General features: G+C 35.3%; 1 protein-coding gene across 7 annotated transcripts in view; it reads right to left on the minus strand.

The window, feature by feature from the left end:
* The window catches only part of LOC131071984 (twinkle homolog protein, chloroplastic/mitochondrial), a 270809-nt gene that overhangs the window by 136573 nt on the left and 108682 nt on the right, over positions 1-25554 (minus strand). For all 7 annotated transcript variants that reach the window (XM_058008018.2, XM_058007998.2, XM_058007986.2 and 4 more), the window contains 4 exons: positions 20876-20923; positions 20518-20603; positions 20343-20403; positions 4852-5034 (listed from right to left, as the gene is read on the minus strand). In XM_058008018.2, coding sequence (XP_057864001.1) covers positions 4852-5034; positions 20343-20403; positions 20518-20603; positions 20876-20923 — 378 coding nt within the window. The remainder of the gene's footprint in view (positions 1-4851; positions 5035-20342; positions 20404-20517; positions 20604-20875; positions 20924-25554) is intronic.

Genomic DNA, 25554 nt, shown 5'->3' on the forward strand with positions numbered 1-25554 from the left:
CACTATCCTCGCTCCACAAAATTTTCTCTGTATCATCAGAGGGTTCAGGAATTTCACTTTTGACTTGGGAGTCAACGTTATTTTCTTTCAAAACAAGCATGATCCTGAATTTCCAAGATACAAAATTTGATGCTCCATCTAATCGATCTTCAAACCTAACTCCGATTGCCATTAGGATTATAGGAATGTGATCTACTAAGGGCTGGGTGAAAGTCTATAAGATCGTTACAGAATTTAATTTGATCTTCCTTAACTTCGCTCTGATACCATGTTAAGTTTATTTAAATTCTGTGATCAAGAAGATAGAAGAGATGGAGATATAACCTTAAAGTTGTATTTGAACTGTTGTAGTGTGAATTTAAGGATGCACAACACTTATTGATTTCGGTGTCTTCATCCTCCTCATTGTATGCATGCTATATATGTGAATGTTACGTAGTGAAGAAATATGTCTTCTCACGTGGGATGGCACATCTCTTCCCTACGTACCACTCACCACAACACGTTAATAAGCATTAAGAATCATTTACTTGACCGATCGTGAGGAGTGCGATTTATTAAGAATCGCTTAATCACAACCCGATAACATGAAACGGTGTAACCGGTGGCAAACACAATAATTCAATTTTGATTTATTCATTATTTGTTAACATATATACTAATAGTTAATCTATTATTATATATGTTAACATGTAATCAAATTTATGCATCGGAATCGTGAAATTGCACGACTGACGTTACAAGAATTAACAGCTATGCCGCATGCAACAAACCATCTTCATAATTTTGAGATTCCTAATATCCACAAACCCATTTCGTTGAGAGTTGTAAAAAGATTAGAATCACTTTGTATTCCTTCCTTGTCACAAGATTCTTTGAACTACTTGAAATAATCTATCCTTCATTGGACTTGAGAATTTTAGTGTGCCTAACAATCTAATTTTCCACCAATGCTTTGAGCTTTATGAAGCTACTATAGCAGTTAGACTAAAATTGAGAAAGTAAACTGACATTCTTTCAGTAAAATCAACAACCAAAAGAAGAACATATCTTGCCCTTGATGTCATTGCTGAAATTTACAATGCCTCACATAAATCAGCATGGATGAGATCAATAAACTCTTCAATCCAAATGCATTTTCAATTGGAAATGGCTATCTCTTATGTTTTTCAGCTAAACACACTACAGAGGTATCCTATTTTCTGAAATGGAAGAAATTTGGTAAGCCATATCAGTTCAATTAAGTGCTAAAAGATACTATAAATATAGATGGCCATACTTTCCATGACAAAGTACACTGCTGTTGTCATCCACTACAAGAGCATGGCAAGACCAACAAGTTAATATAGACCTCTTTGTTCAATATCAAAGCCAACCAACTAATTGTGTTTCCCATTGGAAACCAAGCATTTGTTGCCAATAAAATTCATGTTATTGTTTGGGTTCTTGGAAGATTGGCTGATAGACATTATGTTTTTATTCATCTCTGGAACAAACAAAACATCTTGAACATATGCTTCATAGTATCAGTGAGAATAAAAAAATTGCATCTATTATCTACTATGTGAGACCATCAATCTCCAAACAATATTGATTCATAATTAGAATCGGCTGTGGTCAAATTTATTATCAATCCTTCTGACAAATCTGTAAATGTTATTGCAATTTCCAATTTAATGAACAAGTTATATGCTAGATGGTGTATTTAAGATTTTGGTATTATTACTATGACAATAATATTATCGTCTTTCTTTTCTGCAGGTAAGGAAGATGAACATGTATCGATTTCAATGTCATTCCTTTTCTTTTGAATGATGTATATATAGTAAAGCAGTCACGACCAAGTGGCACCTTGATCGGACATGTCTTTTAGACATGTCCGACCAAGATGTCACTTGGTCGTGACTGTCTACCGATTCACTCGGTGTTTATTATAACTTAATCGGTGCCATTGTAAATGATAACAGATCGATATAAACACACCCGATAATGAATCGGTGTCAAAGCAAATGATAACAGATCGATATAAACACACCCGATAATGAACAGATGTCAAAGCAAACAAGCCCGATAACTAATAGCATTTAGATCGAAGCTTAACTACGTTAAGCAGGTCGTCGATCTAACCATCTTTATCCAATATCAATATCATAATCAAGATCAAAGTTACAGTCTGATAAACATATTCAGTTCGAAAAGCATAAATCAGATAATCTAATAGCATAGATGAGTAAACCAAAACAGAATGGAGGAGATTAACGAGTTAGGAAAATCTTATCTTGCAGAAGCTACTAATGCATTAACAAAATCAAATGTTGTGATGCACCTAAATCAAATCACCCAATGCCCAATGTCTTCTTTTCCATCTTGGGAAACAACAAATGCATATTCCTCTACAGAATCCTATTTCCATTCATTGGCTGGTAAACTTATCAGCCAAATCTTGCTGTAGCTTCTGGCATTCCTTCTTCCCATACCCGAATTTATGGTAGTAGAAACTTTTCACTTCTCTTTTGATGAAGTTTACAAAGCCTTTTGTACAATTTCCTTTGCCTTTGCCTTTATGTTGTGTCACAGAAGCACTTTCTGCACAATCTTGTAGTAGGTTCCCTCAGCTCTCTGTATTGTTTTTCACCCTACAAAAGATATATTGACTTGCAAGGAAACTAGCTTGTTGAGAACAATTGTTTTAGATTTTCAGTGATTGCATGACTTTATCTGATATTTGACAGCTTTTAGACTTGTCCACAAGACAATGAAATTGACATTTTGGACATTGAGTACATAATCATCAGAGAAAAAGTTTGGGAAGTACAAGTACCTCTTTTTAATGCTTATCAAAACAACCTAATCGCAGTCCAAAGCTCACATATTGTATCTCATCACTCCAAACTTTATAAATTTCCCAGATGATTTTTCAAAATTCAGGTAAAACTAAATTTTATATATCAGAAATCAAACAAAACTAGAATACACCCTCAACTAGAAAATTTAGACTGTTATGAATCATGACAATTTAAATCATAGTTCAGAAACACAGAGTCAGCAAAAAGAATCTGGGAGTGGAGCCCCCAGCATGTTTGAGGGGTAGCACAATTACTATAATGATCTAGAGTGGGATCAAGGGGCAGAGCGCCCACCACCAAAAGCAGATTGAAGTCTTTGAGACCACATGGACCTTCATAGTGCATGCCATTTAAAAAAATCACTTTTAAGTATTAACCAACCATTAATAAATCAATACAATGTTGTAGAAAGAAAATTTGTATAAATAAGGAAAAGAAAGAGTAGTCTTTTCTCCACCCTGGCAAGTTTTCCTGTCAGACTTGCAAATTTTTCATAATTATTCGGTGGTTTTTTAAGTGAATTTTTGGCCCAGTAACTTGCCAGCTTTATTTACTTCACGAGTACTCACATGCTAGCAAAGTTATTCACCAAGTTTCTACAATAATAGTTTAAATTCACAGGTTATTGAATTTCATAACTTTCAATACAATGCCTAAACAACCAAATGACAGTAATAGAAAGGTTCAGGTTGTAGAACATATCTAGTTTTCTAGAGCACCTATAGCAGCACTCAGCTTTTTATTTATTCTGCCTTTGCACCTAATCTTCTTGCGATTTTCTTTTATTTAATATTGCCCTACTAGAAAACCCCACAGCTTTTTTATGCAGTTAACACATAGATTTCTGTCCCACAGCCAGCCTACAATTCAAACCCTCACGCACAACTCCTTTGAATTCTGCACCTTGACAAACCCTAGTGCAATTTCTGAAGTCCATTCTGTGATTTCTGCCATCCATTTCATCGGTTTTTGCGCAATCTCTTTCTTTGCCATTGAAGCCCCTTCAGTTTTGGTAGAGTTGAGCATACAAAATGTTTGTTTCAATTGAATGATTGAATAGAAATGGTTCTGATACCAAATTTTCTAATAGGAAAGCAATGAGGGAAACAGGGCACATGTCGGAATGTCTATGCACTTTTATTTATTGCTAAGGAACAAAGTTAGATCAGTTATAACTTACATTATGATAGTTATATAATTACACATAATTAATCTATAAAATAGTACAACATTCTAAACATTAATATCCTAGGTTGTGCATTAGCACCTTATGTCTAATAGCACCTGCCCAAATGAAAAGAGATATTCCCCTTCATCAAAGCCACAAAAGGATCTTAACCCTAATATTCACCTGGAATGTATATCATGGAACCTCGTCCAAAAAATTGATTATTAATATAGAGGTGACGTGATTTGATCATAGTGAACAAGGCTTCCCCGTTAGCAGACATAGTGGATGGATACATACCTATCGTTCAATTGGATATTCCTTCAAGAAACATCCCTATGGTAGATGAGAGGTACTTGTGGGGGATCTGATTATGATCAAGGATGGAGGCATACAGCAGCTTTGATGGCAAAGGTGGAAGCTAGATCCATAGTACAAATGGTCAATGTGACCATAGGGGCAGCAATGATGGAAGAACATCAATGCTTCCTCTCCTAGTTTGATGTAGTAATGTGCATGATCTTTCCTCCCTCTTTTGGCTCTTTTGGCTAGCATCTTGTATCTAGTAGCTAGGCCTATTAATTTCACTACCCTTATAAATATACAAATTTTAAGGTAATGCCTATTTTTATTTTTGGCATCCTATGGACAACATTTCAAAGCTTTGGCCCATGGGAACATGATGTAAGTGGTATGCTCTTTTGTGTTTATTGTGTGAAGGTCCCTAATCAAACCCCTCCTTTAACGACAAAACAACCTATAGGAGTAGAAACTTATAATTTTAGTACTGACTCTAAGCACCTAAAAGATGAAACCATAGATAAAGAAAAAGCTTACCCGATAAAGTTCATCCACCCCAGCCCATCCAGTTGAAAGACCAAGCTCGTTTCCCAGACGGCATTGATAATAAGCATCAATTTCATCAAAATAATCACTGAAACTATACAATCCTCGAATAGGATAATGTTCAGCATCACAAATTACTTTCTTCAAGCCTTGTGATCCTGCATAAAGCAAAACCTGAAAGACAAATCCCAAAACAACTTTGTTACCATTTCAACCATTAAAAAATAAAGTGGATATTTAAAGCATATCTAATGCTTAATCAATATCCCAATTGCGTATAACATGCAACACAATTTTACAGCCCAAAAAAGAAATTGCATAAAAGGTTAATCCACATTTAACCTTAAAATGTAACTTAGACAAGTTGTTGAGATGCAAATCCCACAACTAACATATCAGAGAGACAATAGTTGATGTTATAAGTGTACAATTAAACTGATCCTAAAATTATAATAAAAGTTGAACAATCATAACTACTGATAAAGAAACTCAATAATAACTACACATAACTGAAATCTCAATGTAATTAAGTAATGATTTATCAAAATTCCTTTTCAACTTCAAAATCACCATCTGTCCTTTTATAGGGGGGAAATAGCTCATTTTAACAATCAAGCACACTTTTATACAGAACTCTTACCAAAAGATGGACCAAAAACATCATATTAAGAAAAAATCTAATGCAATTCCATCCAGAAACATAATCAAACAAAATAGCATTTATTAGCAATAACCAATCAAAATATGTTTATGCTATAGATAATAGTCTCCAGAATTGAACACTTTAGTTTGTTCTACTTATCTACATGTTCTGTCAATAAATAATAAACGCAATAATAGTGTGGTGCACTAAGGCCCGTTTCATTTTATAGTTGGTTACACGTTGGTTCTATGTATCCAATCTACCCGCCATGATTACATCCCAAATATAGAAACTAAATATAAAAAGAACCTTTTACGTCAATGCAGACAGAGACATCAATTTGGCATGAGATTCTCCATGTGACCCTAAAGGATATCACTTTCCATTTACCTAATGTCATTCTTCAATTTTTATGCTCCTAGGCTTGGACCTCAGAACCAAGCTCGGTAATAAACTCGAACTTGCCAATCCGCCTTCAACCAAAATACTTATTTCATTATTACTTTTGAGGCTCTCCATTAATATTATGGCCCTATGTCAAGACCACCTACATTGAATCTGACCATAAGATATGCATTCCAATTCACATATAAGTCCACCATTTAATCTCCCTTCTGAGTGCAGACAGTAAAGCTCAACAATTAACATCTGCTACTTGACAAGAGGGTTACATCTTGCTACAACCATTAAGTAATAGTCTTGCACTTGTAGCCCTATCAACATAGTATTTTCAACTATGCAGTCACCATTATTTAATGGTCATGAGAAACAAATAAAATAGATGTTGTTGATTGATGAGATATTCAATTAAAATTTTCCAACAGATTTCACTTTTCTGTGAAATAGAAAAGTCACCAATTTTATCACCTTAGAAGAAAAAGATAGACAGCAAAGATTGTTGACCATTCAGTGTACAACAACCCATTTGATTGGTTGATAGTGCATTTTCCCTACTTATTGGCCCAGAGAGAGAGAGAGAGAGAGAGAGAGAGAGTCCCATAAAAAGACAATATCAATAGTGAATGGCCGCAATAGCAAGACAGTCAACCTAAAATCTTTTCCAGCCACCCTACGAAAGATATAAATAAACAGGGTATATAAGTCAACAAAAAAGAAAAAAATATTTGGAGATCTACAAATAACAGTGAAAGTGAAACATCCCCGACATATAACAAACATTTTCAAGAGTGCATAAAGAAATAGGCGATAAACCTACAAATAGATAACAAAAGCATTGGTTTACTTCAAAAGAACCAGACAAAAACGTAATGAGTGCTGCTTACCTCTCACAATGAAACTTTAAAACAAGGCATGAATTTGAAAAGTAGGATAAAATAAATATCAGAAACATAAATAGTTACTTGCTAACAAGGAAGATAATAAAAGAGTTGTCCTCAATACATTAGTAATAATGGATATTGATGCAGTCAAGGATATGGAGCCAAACGAATTGTGACCTAATTTTTGCAGCCAAACCCAGCTGTAATATGCATATTCCTGGTGCGCTATACAGACACAGCATTCTATGATTTTCATTCAGATTTACAATGACACAAGGAACCATGAACAACAACAACAGCATTGATTTAAAAAATCACTACAAGTCTTCAAAACCTGTATTCTTTCACTTGATTTCTCTTTACGAAATCTGAACTGACTTTTTCCATCCCCTCTCTGAGCTTTCAGTTCAATTTGTAACAACATAGGATAAATAATGAATGTATTGGTTTCCTTCATCCCTAACATTCTGAATTCTCCAACCTTTCACCTTCTCATGCCCCATTTTGTGAAAGCTTCCAAAAGCATAAGAAAATATTGAAGAATTGTTTTTTGTCTTGTGAATGCTGATCACACTCTGCTCACTGATCAGACTTAAATTCTTCAAAATGACCAAAGCAGCTGATCTCTGTGCGGTTCAACCATCTATAATCCTCCAATGCCTTGTTCTTGCATGCAACAATGTACTCAAAATATTCTTCACATCTGGTCTTCTTGACAATTCTGGAATATAAAATGGTTCAATTTCCTCTCTCCTCCAACACTTGAAGCTCCCAATCAAGAACTTGCAAACTCAGTTTCTCTTCGTTACTCACAATCCGCTCCTCATGAATATCATTGAAAACTTTAGAAATGTCTATTCCCTCAAGTAGCTCAGTTTAATATGCAATGATTGAAATTAATACAAAAACTATGCATAATCCAATGTTCAGCTTTGCTCCCATCTTTGATCAACAATATATTTCGCTTACCTATGCAAGTGCCTCATGTATGCCAAAATGGCTTGCCAATCACCCTCTATATTTCCTTTTCATCAAAGTTTATCTTTTACCTTTGAGGAATGCACAACTATTGATCCTTAGAATATCATCTTGCACAAAAAAATTCCACCCAGAGTTTGATCTGTGCTGCTTGAATTTTTATATGCTTTGAATACATATTTAAAATGTTCATCTTAGGGGAATAATTCCATCATGGAATGAAACTAATCACCTCAACTTGACACTCAGTCATCAAAAGGCACCATCCATTCAACGAATCTACAACTCTTTTAATTTTCTACTTTTGTGTTCTAAAAAGAAATGGGTAAATTTAAAGAAATTCTACCAATTTTTTATGTTTCTAATTTCATTTACCTTGGTTGTTTATAAATTGTATGGCTTCATGATCTTTGTACAGCACAAACTTCCTTGGAAGCAAATATGCTTCTACTTCTTCAATGCCTACACTGGCATAAAACTCTTGACCATTACTAGAATTTTTGAGCTTTCACCATTACTCAAAATTTGCATAGGTACTAAAATAGTACTTTAAAAAATAGAATTGTTCTGAAAACTGGACAATTTTTTTACTGAACAGTGAGACTTAAACTGTGAAAATATGCCCAACACTTGAATGTGAATTTCCCTATGATTGGAGTTTTGTCAAGGCAAAGCCAACTGGAAAGTGCAACTATAAGAACTCTTGGATGGCAAATCAAGCTAGAAATTATGTTTGTAAGAACTTTTAGATGGCAAAGCCATCCAGAAAGTGCAACTATACGAACTTTTGGATCCCAAAGCCATTCAAAAGTGCAACTATAGGACCGTTTAGATGGAAAACCAGCACAAAAGTTTTCCTCATATTTGTGCTTTTAACCCTTAGTAGACATAACTCAATGCCGCCTTATGAATTTGAGCTTAGTTCACCACTTTTTGATCATATGTGGAAATATGGAGTAGCTTAGCCACTCCAAAGATTCACATCGCTTTATCTTTGTTTCCCCTCATATGTTTGACTCACTTTTATGAGCCCTTGGCCACCATTTCTAACGAAGGCAAAACTTTTGTGTGGCTAAGCTACTCAAATCGTGTCACCACTTTTTGATCATATGTGGAACTTTGGAGTAGCTTAGCCACTCCAAAGATTCACATCGCTTTATCTTTGTTTCCCCTCATATGTTTGACTCACTTTTATGAGCCCTTTGCCACCATTTCTAACGAAGGCAAAACTTTTGTGTGGCTAAGCTACTCAAATCATGTGCCTTACTCTTGTTCTTCTAGTGACTTAGCTTTGCTGTGGATTATTAAAAATCATGCCAATAAGCCATTTGCCACTTAAAATGTGCACCTATACTCATTTTATTTCCTCTTTTTTTGTTTCTGACTTTGGTGAATTTTACTTTAGTCTCTGTCACATTGGCACATTTTTCGACTGGCTATGCCACCTCTAACACGCACCATATTGCCCAAAAACCTTTAAACTTGTCTTGGTGTGTTTTCCTTCCCATTTTGCCACCTTCCTTAAGACCTTGGCATGCTATTTTTTTTTTCTTGCCATTTTATAACATTGGTGGAGTTTTCAAGTCACTTTGAAGAAAAATGGTGGAATTTTGAAAGGACAATACCACTCCAAAAGGGCACGAATATCAACTAATTTCTTCCTCTTCAGCACTAGGCACATTTTCTTCTTCACTTTGCCACCTTTCTTGATGCTTAGGTAGAACTTTGAAACAGCTAAGCCACTTAAAAAGTGTGTTTTTCCTTGAGTTGTCTTCATTTGCCTTGTATCGACATTGTGGTATTGTCCCCTTACATATCTTTGATATTTGTCAATGTTGCATTCTGTAGTAACCACCTCTGCTTTTTTTCAAAGCAGTTATTTGCAAGTTTGTATCCAATTAAGAGAGGTTGCTGATGTTTACTTTCAGATTGCATTCAAGATAAGAAACAAGCATATAACATAATACTTTGCAACATATCATAGAAATTAAGGTGCTGATTATAACAAGTCTTCATTCAAACTTCATCAAAATTTTACATAATATCATGAATCAGATTTAAAACATAATCAGGCCTCATATAGTCTTCAAATCATAAAGTTATGCTCAGATCTGATTCCAACCTCCAAACTCGGGCTCCAATAAACAAGGGCAAATAGTAAGATTAATAATTAAGCCTCCGAACACCATAAATTTGCACCAGCATTAAGAAAACTTCACCAGCAATAAAAAGTGCCCAAGAACGATGACACAGAGCCAACAAAATGCAGACATCAGACCTCCTACAAGTCCCACCTGCCAAGGAATGATGGTACAGACCTCCTGTAAGGGGCAACCAGCCTCTAAAATCAATACTTCACCAAATATGCCAAGTGAATGCTCTATTTAGGACACCCAGCTATGAGGAACAATCAGAAAAAATACCCAGAATGATTGCTATCAAACTCTCAGAGATATGAGCAGAAAGGTGATATCTAGAAACTCAGAAAAAGCACTCCAAACTAAAAAATTTCACACAAGCACTCAAAAATGCTTCAAAACTTCTCTAAACTCAAACGATAATCCAAATAAGCACACACCACACCAAAATCATGAAACTCACATCAGCAAAGTGAATATATCTTCATCTTTCTCAAGCCAAATATCACCCACAAGCCAAAATCACTGAATAACTTCGACCCAAAAGCACCAACCAGCTATGGTGGATATTTCACCACCGAAACTAACTACCTAGAAGAGGGATTTCATCCTCTATCCAAAGAAAGATGAACTCCAGAAATCAATGCAACTGCATAACATTAAGTTGTCCAATTAAGCATAACCAAATGAGAGCTCAAATAAGAATATATACAGAGAGGGAAGAATTAGGGCAACCTTCATTTCAATTTGAATACATTTCCCTCCATTTTCACTTTTCAAAGCAATATGAAATTCCACCTTAGAGGTTTGAGCCTTTTCCATGAGCTCTCAAAAACATTTTAAAACAATTTATTTTCTCTTGCCATGGCGTCACTTTTGGGGAGGCTAAAATATTAATCTTTTAGAACATTCAAACATCCCCACTTTCTTGGTATCACCTTAGGGAGTCTACTTGGCCCTTTTTAAAAACAACTTTAAGTTATCACTTTACTAGGTGTAGCACAAGGGGTACACTTATGAACCCATTACCCTCACTAAAGTCATAAAGTAACTTTATTAAAGACTTGAGTGACAAAAATCAAATATCTCTCTGAAAACATTAGAAATTGCCAAGGCCAAAACTGCAAAGCCACTGCCCTAAACTAAGAACGGATAGAAGACAAGACCAAGTGCTAAAAATGGCACTAACTAAAAATAGCAATATTTTAAAAATAGTAAGTTTGTTAGAAAACTCTGAAAACATCCGGTAGAGCTTGCCCAAGACACTGAGTCCCCTAACCATATCCACATAGGCTACAAAAACCCAGGAATAGGCTAATGGAAAACTCATACTGAGCCAAGTGCAAGAAGGGGACATTACACATTCAGATTCAAGTCTATGACATTTCATTCTTCTTCTTTGTATGCTAGAACAATCAAACTATCAAGAGATTTCTCATCTTCATTAAGCATACCACATCCTTGAGCAATATGTAAATATTGTTAATTAGTAAAATAAACCAAGACCTAACTACATTTAAACTTGACAAAAAGGAAGATTTCACTGACATTAATAACACAAAATGAATGACATAGTTGCTGACTAAAAACTAAATTTGTAAGGGTACCAATAAAACTCAAGATGAGTTTTGATGTTGGTTTTCCAAGCTAAACAGCTATTACCTCCACGTAACTTAGAGTCAAAAGCATGATTTTTGGAGCATTGGAGACCATTTTTCTGCACATGAGAGTTCCTTATCTCTCCAAAAAGGTTGCCCTTTCTACATAACAGTAGTCCAATATACTAAGCCTTTTATATGCATGCCCTTTCAATATAACTCTAGGTATATGGAAGAAGCAAGTTCTCTCTATATATGTAGTTGTATGTGAAAGAGACTTTGAGGTACATGGAAGAGAAGAGTATGTGGTACAATGGCAATATGAGAAAGATATTTATTGGTATCAATTGACAATAACACCCGCTTATAAAGAAATCATTCTACACAAGGATAAATTCCCTATATAATTAAAATTTCTTCTATCAAGATTTATGTCTAACGATAGAGTCAAATGGGTAGGGAAAATTTTGGAAAACAATTTGTGTGCCTTTATTTCTCCCCAACAATTTATAGGGTCAATGCCATAGATTTTGTTGCTGCAGCTTTATTAGGCATTAGATGTGATAATTTGACATGGCTACATTACTCATATGTAATAGACTGCCCTATTTGCTAAAATTTCCCTTGTCAAACTTGCTGTTGGTATCTCTTCAAAGTTCAAACAGTTGGCAGACTATCATTAGAGGTCTGTTTTTTCCTTTCTTGAATGTATCTGTGGTTTAGTTGATTCCTGGTGCGTTTTGTGTCTTGACAGTTTGGCAAGCATTCAATTACATTTCAACAATTATAAATATATCAACAAGTTCATGCAAATTCAGTTCTAAGGTAATTACAACCATCTAGCTTTGATTTAACAATACTTCAAATCAACAATATATTTCAGTTCAAACACAAGTTTCTTTTCTAGTTTATTCCATACAACACAGCTCTTCTAAATGTAAACATTATTCCAAGCACAAGTCAGCTCATGAACCTGATTCATTACAATCTTGTTTAATGGCGACATCTTCATTGGCTGCCAAGTGCTACGAACTTCCTTCCAGCTATCCCACCTTCACTGTTCTTCATCTGCATCCTGTTTAGTCACTGCGGCTGCTAATAATTAATGCCCAGCTTGCTGTTTGCACCCACAAATATTAAATGTACCCTGTGTACAATTTTGGCGCCCAACAAGAGACACAGCCAGCAGTCTAGATGGCTCAACAATGTCCTTCGACCTGCTATCACTGTAACTTCTGCGGCTATGACCTGGCTCAGACCCACGTCTTTTTCAGGCCAGTCTTGTACTGCGATTACCACTGTTTGCCGAGTCGAGTCCTTACTTCCCACAAAAAACGTGCTAACTGGAGTCTCTAATTACGGTGCTGTGATTATTGGTAGCCTACACCATCTTATTACTTCAATTCCTCCCTGTGGCTGCTGTAATAAACTGAAATAGCTATGCCTCTCTAAGATTTCCAATCGTCCCCTCCTACTAAGACACTATCCAATCTGAAAAAGCATTCCATAGTGCTGGAAACTAAAATGAATACCTGTCTTAATTCTGCGATTTCTCCAGCTGAGCTTTCACAATTCGATCTGAAACTTCTATGCCCTTCAACTCATTCAATGCCAATTTGTTTTTTTTTAATTTCCCAAACCTGGTCTTTCACAGGCAAGAGAAATGTCACAGTTGAGGGATTTCGTCCCCAAATGCCAAAAAAGACTCCTGAATTTCTCCAGAAATCACCAATTCCAAGATAACAAATTTTCAAGATATACAACTAGCATTTAATGCTCTTAACTCCATTTGGGCACAATTACCAATGCACCATAAATGTGGGATAAAAGAATGTTGCAGTAAAATATTAATATCCCTTATGTCTCCAAAATGAAAGGGAACTTTTAATTTTTCCCTTTAAACATTACTTCCAGCATTAATTTATCACTAAAGTTAAATATTTAAATTTAACTTCAGGAATTTTTAATTTAATGGCCCATAAAATTAGCAATCCTGATGAAGAATTAAATGCACCAAGATATTGACATCCAAAAAATGCTTCAAATATTACCAAACACTGAGCCACAACTGGCTTACTATAAATCGTACCTGGAAACCCTATCAAAAAACCTCTGATTGGCCTGAAACTAAAATCGCCTAGGCTAAAACCTACACTGATCCCTGTAAAGTCTTGGTTAGCCCTCGAGACCTTGGCAAGACGGGCTAACGACAGATCACCACATGACTGCTAAAAAGGGGACATTGCATCGTAGATGTGAATGAAAAGCATTATTTATAAGGAACAATAACTATTTGGTTACAAAGTTCAAAAGAAAAGTATTGTAAACTAATTTTCTAAGTGAAAACAAAAGCTAATATAGTATGCCCCTTTTCTTATTTGGACTATATGTGCACTTATAATATTTGCCTCTACAACTATAAAAGAAAATTTTACAAATATTTTAAATATTTTATTTGTAAACCCAAAAATCAAATGGGATTTTGCATTTAATCACATTTCAAGTTTATATGCTTCAAATCTTATCAAAGTTCAATATTGGGAGGAAAAAGTTAACAACAAAGATGCCTTATATTTTTACCTCGTGACTTCTTTCATGGCACAAGATTTCCTTCATCCTATTATTTTCCATAATGGCAAGTAATTTCTCCTTATTTTTCATGATTTTGAACAATTCTTTATATTCTACCTCTCATTTCTTTTATTGTACACATGCTGATGATTCTTTCCCTATGATTTGCATCCTATATCTACCACATTTTAGCTTCTCATTAGTGTGCACAGGGTGTGATGGGCATCATTCAAAATAGCATGTTCGCCTTTGAAAACAACAATTACCCTAGAAAACAATCAGCAAGGTTTTCGGCCTAGAAAAGGACACTTTGCCAGGTATTTGGCCCTTGAAATAAGCAAGGTGGCCTATAATGGATCTTTAACTTTGTTTGAATTCTTTTCCATTTGCTACTATGGCTCTTCTCTTATGAGCAGCAATAGTTTGTGTCTATGCATAGCTTTGTCATAGATTAAAATTGCATTGCACTAATACCATAATGAATTCAGATAAACATTGAGTGTTGAATTAAATATGAAATAATGAATTTAAATACAAGAGAAATTTTGGTTAAGAAATAGAATCAATCAACTACCCAAAACTTCGTATGTTATTAATAATTATAATAAGGAATATTATTATTGTTGATAATTATTACAATGATGTAATATTAAATATTTATTGATTTTTCTAATAAATAGTGTGATGTAAAGCATAAATATAAAGGAGAATTTTTTATGATAATATGGACTAACAAGTACTAAAGCTCTACAGATAGCCTCCTCAATTTCTGCGAAAGCCCTTTTACCCTCTTAAATACATTTGAAAGATGTTTTCTTCTTTTCCATAGCTGATATATCTTTTCTGAATTTCAATAAATCATGCACTCAAAAAATTAACTCTACCAAAGAATGAATGTACACTAATCTTTCTTGTAGGCAAAGATAAATAGTGAATGGCATCCACCCAATTAGGATCAATCTTCATGTTTCTTTTCAAACGATGCCCCAATAATTTTCCTTTACTTACTACAAAAATAGACTTGTAAAATTTGAGCAGATATCATGAAAAATACATCTTTCAAAAACTTTTGTCAAGTGCTGAGAATGATCATCACACTTCTTTCAGAACAGTATAACATAGATGGACTACTGGCTAAGTACTCGGCAAGTAGTTAATTACTCGTTTTTGGCTTGGTGAGTAAATTTGCCATTTAATCACCAAAAAAACTCGCAGAGTTTTTCCTTTTTGGCAAAAACTTGGCAAATCCGTGCCAAAAAATCGCAGATGCAGAAACTAAAGGCAGGGATGTCAAAAAAGTGATTCATTTTTGCATTTTGTGTGTTCTTATTTGCTGCTAAGAGGAAAAACACCCTCCTAAGCATTTCCAACTTGATTTCCATCATTTTTAGTCAATTATAAGCAGATTTGGAGCAGATTTGAAGTGGTTTTCGAAGCAAAATCAGATTCCCAAGTAGGTTTTCTCTTTTTTTATCTATGTTTTTTTAAATCATTTTATTTATTTTTTGTTGCATCAAGGTTAACAGAAAATCAACAATGACCTTTCCTAAGTAGTCTAAATTAATTTAGAGTCCAATGAACAAGATTTAACACCATTTTTTGACAATTTTTACTAATTTTTTCACTGTTTTTTCAAAAATATCTAGTTTTTCAAAAAAATTCAAACCCTTATAGTTTATTTAATTTTTTCAACTTTCAATAATTAAACTAATTTAGTTAGTTTGCTAAAAAATTTAACTAAAATATTAACTTTGTGTTTTAAAATTCAAACCCTTATAGTTTATTTAATTTTTTCAACTTTCAATAATTAAACTAATTTAGTTAGTTTGCTAAAAAATTTAACTAAAATATTAACTTTGTGTTTTCACTTTGTAGGTTAAGTTTTAACCATTAATCTATAATGGCAAATACAGTTGGTTCAGCTCCAGGGTCTACCCCGTTAGTAGATGCATGCCCATCTGGATATGTAGGCACTCATCCTAAAGGTGCTAGAGACAAGGTTTGGAAGTATGCCTTTGAAGGACCATAACCTGGGTCGGTAATATGCATTAAATGTGAAAGAGTAATTCGTGGAGGCATAAACCGCCTCAAATACCACCTTGCAGGCATCAGTAAGCATGATGTTAGGGAATGTCCAAGGGCCACAGAGGAAATAAGAAGAGAAATGAATGCCATACTCACAGCTAGGGAAGAGAAAAAGTTGCAAAGGGAGAGGGCAAAACTAACTATGAGAGCAACCATAGCTAAATCTCAAGGTGCTTCAATCGACCTTGACGAAGAAGCAGTACTTCAAGGCATAGTGAGCTCTCTTCATGGCACACATATCCGCCAATCCAAAACCACCTTGGCCACAACTTTAGCTACTTCTAGTAGAGCACCTATTGCATCACCATTAATGCCACACTCTATACATGATTTTTTTGTGCCCAGAAACACAACTGGAGCACAACCATCATTAGAGGCAACAGGGTGGAATAGGGAGGTGCATGAGAAAACAGACATTGCATGTGCCGATTTTTACTACTTCAACAACATCCCATTCAATATGGTAGACAATCCTTATTGGCTTAATTTGGTTACCGCATTGACAGTTACAAGAAAAGGATACAAGGCCCCTTCTTGCAAGGACTTGGGTGGGACGTTAGTAACATAGTCCGCTTGTTTTCATTTTTAAATGTTTTTCTTGTTTTTTTTAACTCAAAATTGTGTATTAGGACCTAATTTCACTTTATAATTGTAGATTGCTCGCAAATGCAGTTGATAGGGCAAGAGAAGTGGTGAAGACCAAAGAAAGAAAGGAAAAAATATGGCTGCACTACTCTTTCCGATGGGTGGGCAGATGGCAAAAACTGCACCATAATTAATTTTTTGGTTGCTTGCAAAAACAATGTGGTGTTCTTGAAATCAATGGATGCCTCCAACACGGTGAAAAATGTTGAAACTTTGGCTCTAAGGTTGGAGCAAATTGTCATGGAGGTGGGAACTGACAATGTGGTGCAAATAATAACAGATAATGCAGCAACATATGTGGCAGCAAGTAAACTCCTCCAAGAGAGACACCCCACTCTTTTTTGGACACCTCGTGCAACACATGTCCTTGACCTTCTTTTCGGAGGACATAGGAAAACTTGATTGGGTGACATCAACTGTAGAAGATGCAAGGAGGATCACAAAATACCTTTACAATCACCCTTGGGTTCTTCACTTGATGAGAGAACACGCCTAAGGGAAATAGTTGGTAAGAGCGGGTGTCACAAGGTTTGCAAATGTTTTCTTAACGTTGCAAAGCATTCTTCGTGCATTGACGGCTTTGAAACAAATGTTTGTGAGTCAAGCATGGCTAGACTCACCTTATTCAAAGAAACTTGAAACAGAGGGTGTTGCATGCATAGTCTTCGACAACATATTTGCACAATGAGCTGCAGAGATTGTGAAGGTAACTTCAAAACTTAAACATTTAATTATTCTCTAAGTTACCGGTTCGGGTTCAAATTCCCGAATTCGACAAAAACAAAAAAAACTTGGGTACAGGTACGGGTTCGTCCGTACACATATATATTATATATATGTTCAATATATACAATCCATACAAAAAAAAAATATACAATGTGACTTTCCATACATAAATGATAAATCATAAATCATAAATCCATAATTGCCAATGCCAATAAATATTCATATATCACAAATGTAATCAATAAACTAATAACTAAAATCTAATATCATATTCATAATTTGCAAAAAAGATAATATTCAAGTTTCAAGTCTTTTTTAAAAAGTCATAAAGGGGCGAATTAGAGTTTTATTATTAAAAAACTATTTTAAAAGGTCTTTTTTTATTGTTTTTTATTGTTTTTTTGACCCATGGGCCCTGTTTTTGGGAACCCATAGGCTTGGGTTCACGCAGGTCCTCCTGGGTTCACTCGGGTCCTCCTAGGTTCGACCTGGGTTCCACCGGGTCCTTCCCAGGTGGTCGGGTTTCCCTGTGGGTCCTGTGACGGGAACCCGGCCACCTGGGAAGGGCTCAGGAGGAACCCAAGGAGAACCCGAGGAGAACAAGGACCGGGCAAGAACCAGGACCCGGACCCAAGCCAAAAGAAGAAGAACCGGTATCTTAGATTATTCTTGATTCAACTCTCTCATTATTAATTTGTAACTTTAAGGATTAATCTTTTCGTAATTTGTATTTTTCAATTGTAGGTGTCAGAGCCCTTGGTTTAAGCTCTCTGCTTGGTAGATGGGGATCAAACCCCAATGGGGTATGTTTATGAGGCCAAGGAGCCTATCAAAAATTACTACAAGGGGGATAGACTCAAAATTGATCCCATCTGGAAAATTATTCATAAGAGATGGAACAATAAGCTCCACCAACCCATTTATGCAGTAGGGTATTTTCTCAACCCTTGTTTTAAGTTCAAGGATTCTTACTCTAATCCCAATGGAGAGGTCATGGAGGACCTCACTACATGCATTCGGAGGATGATACTTGAGGTTGAGGTGAGAGACCTTGTTGTGGCCGAACTCCAAAATTACAAGGAAGCAAGGGGTAAGCTATTCTCTTCAAAGCTAGCCAAGAGAGGAAGAACCCTCAAACCCTAGGTATAATATTTGGAGTCTTTCACATGTATCTTAAAAGCTACAAATTTCAAATTTACAAGTTTACATGTTACAAGTGGTAACTTACAACTATTGATAATCTGAAAAAAATGTTGTCACTTTGCTTTCTAACTCTTTAATATATTATTTTGTTGATGCTTGGTGGCAAAGTTGGTAAAAAAAATTGCCCTTGGAATCTTATATCAGCTTTGTAGTTCATCCAGTTGTGAGCGCAATTGGAGCTTGTTCGAAGCCATCCACACGAAGACCAAGAACAAGTTAGCTCAAAAACGCCTCAATGACCTTGTCTTTGTGCAATATAATATTTGGTCACGCATAAGGAAACTAGAGGAAACACCAGCTGGTAAAATTGATTTGGGTGATATAGACCCTTATAGTAATTGGAGATGGCAAGAGCAGCCGCCATTGTTTACCGAGGATGACATCTATGATTTGGAGAGGCAGGCTATGGAGAAGAGGGGTGGATTTGGATTCACACTAGATGACATTGAGCAGGATGAGGATGATGAGGATTCATTACCAGTGCCAGGAGCAGCTAGAGGCAAAGCTGCAACCAGGATGGAGGTCGAACCATAGCTAGTCGTACAAAGCGAGGAGGCACAGCCACAACAAACTCCTAGGACTAAACCCTCTAGTTCTACCTCTCCCCTAGTTTTTACTTGAGCTGGGAAGAGGAAGATGTAATTGTATTGATGTATTTACTTTTAGTTTTACAAAAAATATTTACTATTTTGCTTCCAGCCATTAGCATTCCTCATGAGGATGCGATTTTGTACACAATTTGCATTTAAATCAATTAAATATATCTAGACTCAGCTTGTTTCTTTTGTGTACTCATTTATTGACTCATCGGATACATCTCCTCATTGAATTTTGCAACAAAAAAAATGCATTTCTAATTAAATTTAAGCAATTTTTTAAGTTCCCAAGTTTTTTGCATAGAGTTTGCCGAGTTTTCGCCAGGTTTGCACCAAGTTTTTTTTCGGGCCTTGGCAAGTTGTTTTTTTTGCAGAGTATTTCAACTATGCACTATAAGACCAGATATACAACAATGTCTTTATCTTTAGACCAGATATACAACAATGTCTTTATCTTTTAATTCATCAAATGCAAGTCTATTACTCTTTGAAAGGTTATGCTTCCATTAATAAGATCAAAAGGCATATAACCATGTACCCAATGGAGCAGTGAATGTTGTCTTATACTAATCTTCCACTACAAATGCAAACTTATTACACCTAGAGTACTTGTCAAGTAGGGACAACATTTTTTATCATATTACCTTCTAAAAGGTATGGTCTGTGATACAAAGCAAGTAATTATCTTTCAATGACGCCTAATTAAAAATACAAAAAATCCACATGTATCCACAGAAATTTATTTTTTTTAAATGTAAAAATGTACATTTATCCATGTATTAATCTCAATGGTGGCATTCAAAAATGTTAAAAAAAAATAGCAATCTCTGCATTAATCAGAAAAGTAACCTACATTTATGCAAAGGATTAACACATTCATTATTATTCAAGTAAAGTAAACACAAGTACATCATTATTTTTAAACAATGTCCCATTTATGTCAGATATTTATTCACAATACTAAGACAAATGGCATATTACAGAAGCAAAACTTAAATGCTTTGCATAAAAAGAGAGACCTCATTTGCATCCATGCATAACTTGTCTTCTGTTAATTTTGGCCATACAACTCGTGAGCACCTAAGAAAGTACATGACAAATATTGTAAGCAACAAAGAAATATATAATGAAGCTTCACATGCAATTCAAAAATCTGCTAACAAATGAAAACATGTTAAAGAATTAAAAAGAGACTTTTCACGCCCAATACGTCGAGCAATTTCTTCTGCAAGAGCCTTGCCAGGCTCATCTGCATCTGTTGCTAAAATAATATGGATCGCCTGCAGTCAAAGATGATTCATCATTGATATCTTCCTCAATTTCCACAACAATATGTGTACATTTCATATTTCGTATGCACCAATTTTCGAGAATCATGCATTAGCATTACACACCTAAAAACTTTGAAACGCCAGAAACATAAACATTCCAGAGTCAATTACTTCCCAGAAACAAACCAACAGACTAAACTCTTTACTTGCAATTACTTGCATCCATACTGAAACATAAATTAGGATTTTCTTGCTTTATATATAGGCTACCACAAAGTTACCTGATCAAAGTATTCCTTGAAATTGTATAGATACTGAAATATTGAGTCCTGCATAAATTAAACAGCAAATACTTCCATTATAATGTCTGTGAATACATAAAATACTGTTTTCCGAATCAGAATAAAAGAATTAAATTTAAAAAAAAAATACATAAAATACTGTTTTCCGAATCAGAATAAAAGAATTAAATTTAAAAAAAAAACATATTAACTTTATACAATAAAAAATATTAGGAAACACAACACAAATTGGTTTTGATTCCAAAACTGTTGCAATTGATCACTTGTGTCCATAAAACATTTGATTGCCACATGTATTCAACTGACCTTTATAATTTCTTGAGAACACATCCTCAAGAATTTATTTTAAACAAAAAACACATGCAAACAAATGATGAAATTTCTTAAAACCTGAGTAAGGTCTGAATACATAATATCCTTACACAAGTGAAAAAAAGATTGAATACTTGCATTGAAAGCATGATACTCAACCTTTACAGTGCAAGACAAAATGGAACTGCACGTATGATACAACGTTTCATTGAATTTGTATGATAAGCTCCCTTGTTGAAGAGTAAAGGAAATGATAAATTCTTACACACTAAATTATTAAATAAAAACCTAAAACTAGCGGGGATCTTTTAGCATGTAGAAAACACAAAATAAAAGTAAACCTGGTTTTTTTTTATTTTCAAGACAGGGAACAAAGTAAACCTTTCTTTAAATTTGTACGGAAAGCTTCCTTGTTGAAGAGTAAAGGAAATGATATATTCTCTTACACAGAAAACTATAAAAAATACTTAAAACCAACGGGGGCATTTGAGAATGTAGAATATACAAACTAAAAGTAAACCTGTTTTTTTTTTTATCAAGGTAGGGTATAAAGCTATTCAGCACTTCTAAACTAGACAAGAGATTCTATGATATCTTTTCTATGTGAAAAATCTAATCTAAATAGAATGACAACACAAACTCCTTAAAGCTAAAGTCAGACACTGCAAGAAGATGACTACACACTATAATCAGATTTAGGACGGCATACACAAAACAATAAACTGAATATAAAAATTGAATATGAGGTTACAATTACCAGTCTTGGCACATACAACAATAGAAATTTTAAAGTACTATATTAAATATTCAAGCCATAAAATGCAAAAGTTTAAGGAGACAATTCTTGAACAACAATCTTAACAGCAATTAGGCAAACAATGCTATTCCCCACAAATCTAAGTGCCAACAACAGTTATTTGTTAGTGTTTGCAATACATTGCATGAAAACTAAATAAAACCTAACTAATGTTTCTATGCTATCAATAGTTTGATTGCACATGAAACAAGTGCAAAATATAATTGTCAACAAACATAAATTCTGAATCAAGAAATCTTCAACTAGATTTACAATGCTCAAAACAAACATCCAACAATAGACCTCTTAGAAGGTCGACTAACAATAGCTCATCTCTAATAGGCCTTCTAGAAAATCATCTCAGTATAGTCATTCTCCAATGTCAACATCCACCAAAACTAGGTGAAATTTCCCTTTTTAATTAATTACCTTAGGTGGGCCCTATCTTTATTTTTCCAAAAAGGATATAAAAGTGTTTTAATAAACAGCCCATGGTTTGTTGTGATCACCAACTTTAGGTCAGCTTCTTAACATGGCACAGCCTAATGAGGCATCAACGCCTATATATTGGTGTTAAGATGAAGGTTGGAGCATGCTTGGATTTGGATTAATAGTGCGATACACATCGCTGATTGCAGGGATGATCATCCACACAATCTAGTGAGGTGGGACGACACCCCCACTCTCTGGATTATTTCATTCTGAGCAATCTGCGAAAACTTCTAATCATTCCTCCATTATAACTGATATCTTACACAAGCACTGAATTAGCAGAGGTCGTGTGACAACATCTGTAGGAAGCAGGAGCACACAATGGTCATTAACATTCTAAGGAACGAGCAACATCTTGATCATGCCAGCAGTAAGGCGGAACCTTGTGATACATATTACTACTTGCACCTTCCAACGCAAGTCATATCGTCCATCCATTCCCTGGACCGACGCGACTGGGCAGCTACACCATGGGCAGAGTTGACAAAAATTAACATCACGCAAGCAGGTTAAAGTTGAATGATCACCCTTGTCACATCTTCAACAGGCAAGTAGCAAGAATAGATTCATAAGGGAGTGTCGAGAATCCTCAAAGGCCTATATGTAAGGAAATTTCTCATATAGAAATAGACAAGAATAGGGTGTTTCAATTTAGTAAGACCAAAGATTTTACATGTACTAAAGACAAGTCTAATGCTGTCATTTCCTAAACTATATTAGCTGTACTGAAATTCTGCAAACCCATAATAAATCTCAGTTGATTTGTTTGTGTCTGTTACCCCAAAATTTGAACTTCAAAATTTTCAAATTTTAGTGCATTCTCCTATACCCTCCAAAAGCCCAAGTGAACACCCTTAACCTTCGTCTCATTCCATACTTAGTCATTTTTCAGTCAAGTCAGCGGTTTTGAAAATTTGATAAACGCCGATATCGGAGGTTATCAAAAAGTTTGAAGCTTCGACAAAGGTTAGTTGTCAGTTAAATCTTAGTTTTCAAAACTTACAAATCGCCGACATAGGTTCAAAACGGCGGCAAAGCATCAATGGCACCAACTTCATAAGTTTTCAAACTAGTAGAAGCACCGATAAGGTTTGAAGAATTTGGAAAACACCCACATAAAAGGGAAAAGCGATAAAAAGAAGAGTTTGAAAACTTCATAAAGTCCCGACTTGGTTCGCATAATAGAAAAATCGTCAACATGATCAAAGTGGTTAATTATGATAGTCCGCATTAAATGACAATTAATGCTAAGGTTTATGACGACATTTAAAAGCGGATTTTCAAGAAATTGTCCACATCAAGTACAAATCCAAATGTGAATTTTGAAATAAAGGAGGGGTAAAAATTTATTAAAAACTACAAGAACTAGAAAGCAAGGGCATTACATAGCCCTATCAAGGTCAACTAAGTGAAGCAAATGTTGAGACAAATCAAGGGGTAACTGACCCCAATCCACAACGTTCCAATCATGAATATGATCAGAGGACCACTTGGCTAAACAATCAGCAACCCCATTCCATTCTCGAGGAATATGGGTAAAAGAAACAGACTCCAGAGAAGCACAGAGGTTGAGAATCTGATCAACAATCAAAGCCAAATGCCAAATAACCCCATCTAAATGCCGCCTATTCAACAAGTTGACCACCACCTGAGAATCAGACTCAAATATAATCTTGCGCCACCCCAATTTACTGGCACACTCCAAAGCTAATAAAATAGCCTCAGCCTCCATTAAATTATTAGTATGAAAACCCATATAAACAGAAAAGATAAACTAAACATCTCCAGAACAATCCCGACCAACAGCACCAATACCAACATGACTAGGGTTTCCATGGGAAGAGCCATCCGTATTAATTTTAAGAACTCCTTGAGGAGGAGGAGACCATCTTCCCTCTCTATTCACCTTCGGACGAGGGTGTCTACATCTCTTGCGCATGAACTGGCACTGCAGAGGAGGTAGATGAAGAGGATCAAAACACCCAACATCACAAGGAGCCACCGCTTCAGTCATATCACATTTAGCCGCAACAGTTTCTCCTAGAGAATGCAAGATCTTCCACCACAAGTGAGGGGCCACCAACCCCACATCCTCAAAAACCCGACGATTTCTCTCCAACCAAAGGTTCCAGACAATGAAGGATGGTCCAATAGCCCAAGCAGCTTCAAGGAAGAAATAGAAACAAGGGCGCTACCCCACCGATCCACAAACTCTGCCCACGAGGAGACATGCCTACAGAGAAAATTCTACACCCTCCACCAAAAATGTCAAAGCTCCCTAGCATAAGAACACTGGAAGAAAAGATGAGAGACGCTCTCTGCAGCAATAATCTCTTTTAATTAGTCATCGAGACTTTATTTCATATGTTGTTTAAGTTATTTTTAAAAGAGACTTTATTGTAATTCCAAAAGACTTTGTAACTTGATTCTTTTAAAGATTCAATTACTCTCTTCTTTTAGCAGTTACATTGTTGGAGCTTATAAATGTGAATATGATAGAGGTAGAGGGGATCTTTTCTCTCAGCTATTTGAGAAGGAGAGAAGTAGGGGCGGTTGTTTTTCTCAATCACTATTTGATGTAAAAGGAGATGAGTCTGTGAACTCAATTTTGGTATTGGGAAATAAAGGAGGTGTCAATAAATCTGTGTTTATTTGTGTTTTCTTTAGATTGCAAATTCCTATGTCTTTTTAATCTTTTTCCAATGCAATTTCCGTTATATCAAATAGTGTGGATTATTATTTTTGAATCTTTGCATTCAAATTAATTAATCTATTGTGAAGATCTATTGCTCATCCTTTTCTTGTTTCTCATCCGTGGGTGCGGGAGAGGTAAACTTTGTGTCATTTTTCTGTATTCACTTAATTCTGGATTTAACCTTTCACATCTATTTCATGGCTATGGGTAGATGGTAGTGTACCTTTTCATCTTTCTGGTTAAAAGCATACCTTGTATTTGCATTCACCGCATAACTTTCGAAGGTAGTTGTGCCTTGTAAAACAAGCAGAGAGCACTTGCACCTATCATTGCAAGTGACTCAACTATTGAACAGGTTGTCAT

This window comes from Cryptomeria japonica, chromosome 11 (genome assembly GCF_030272615.1).
Source record: "Cryptomeria japonica chromosome 11, Sugi_1.0, whole genome shotgun sequence".
NCBI lineage: Eukaryota > Viridiplantae > Streptophyta > Pinopsida > Cupressales > Cupressaceae > Cryptomeria > Cryptomeria japonica.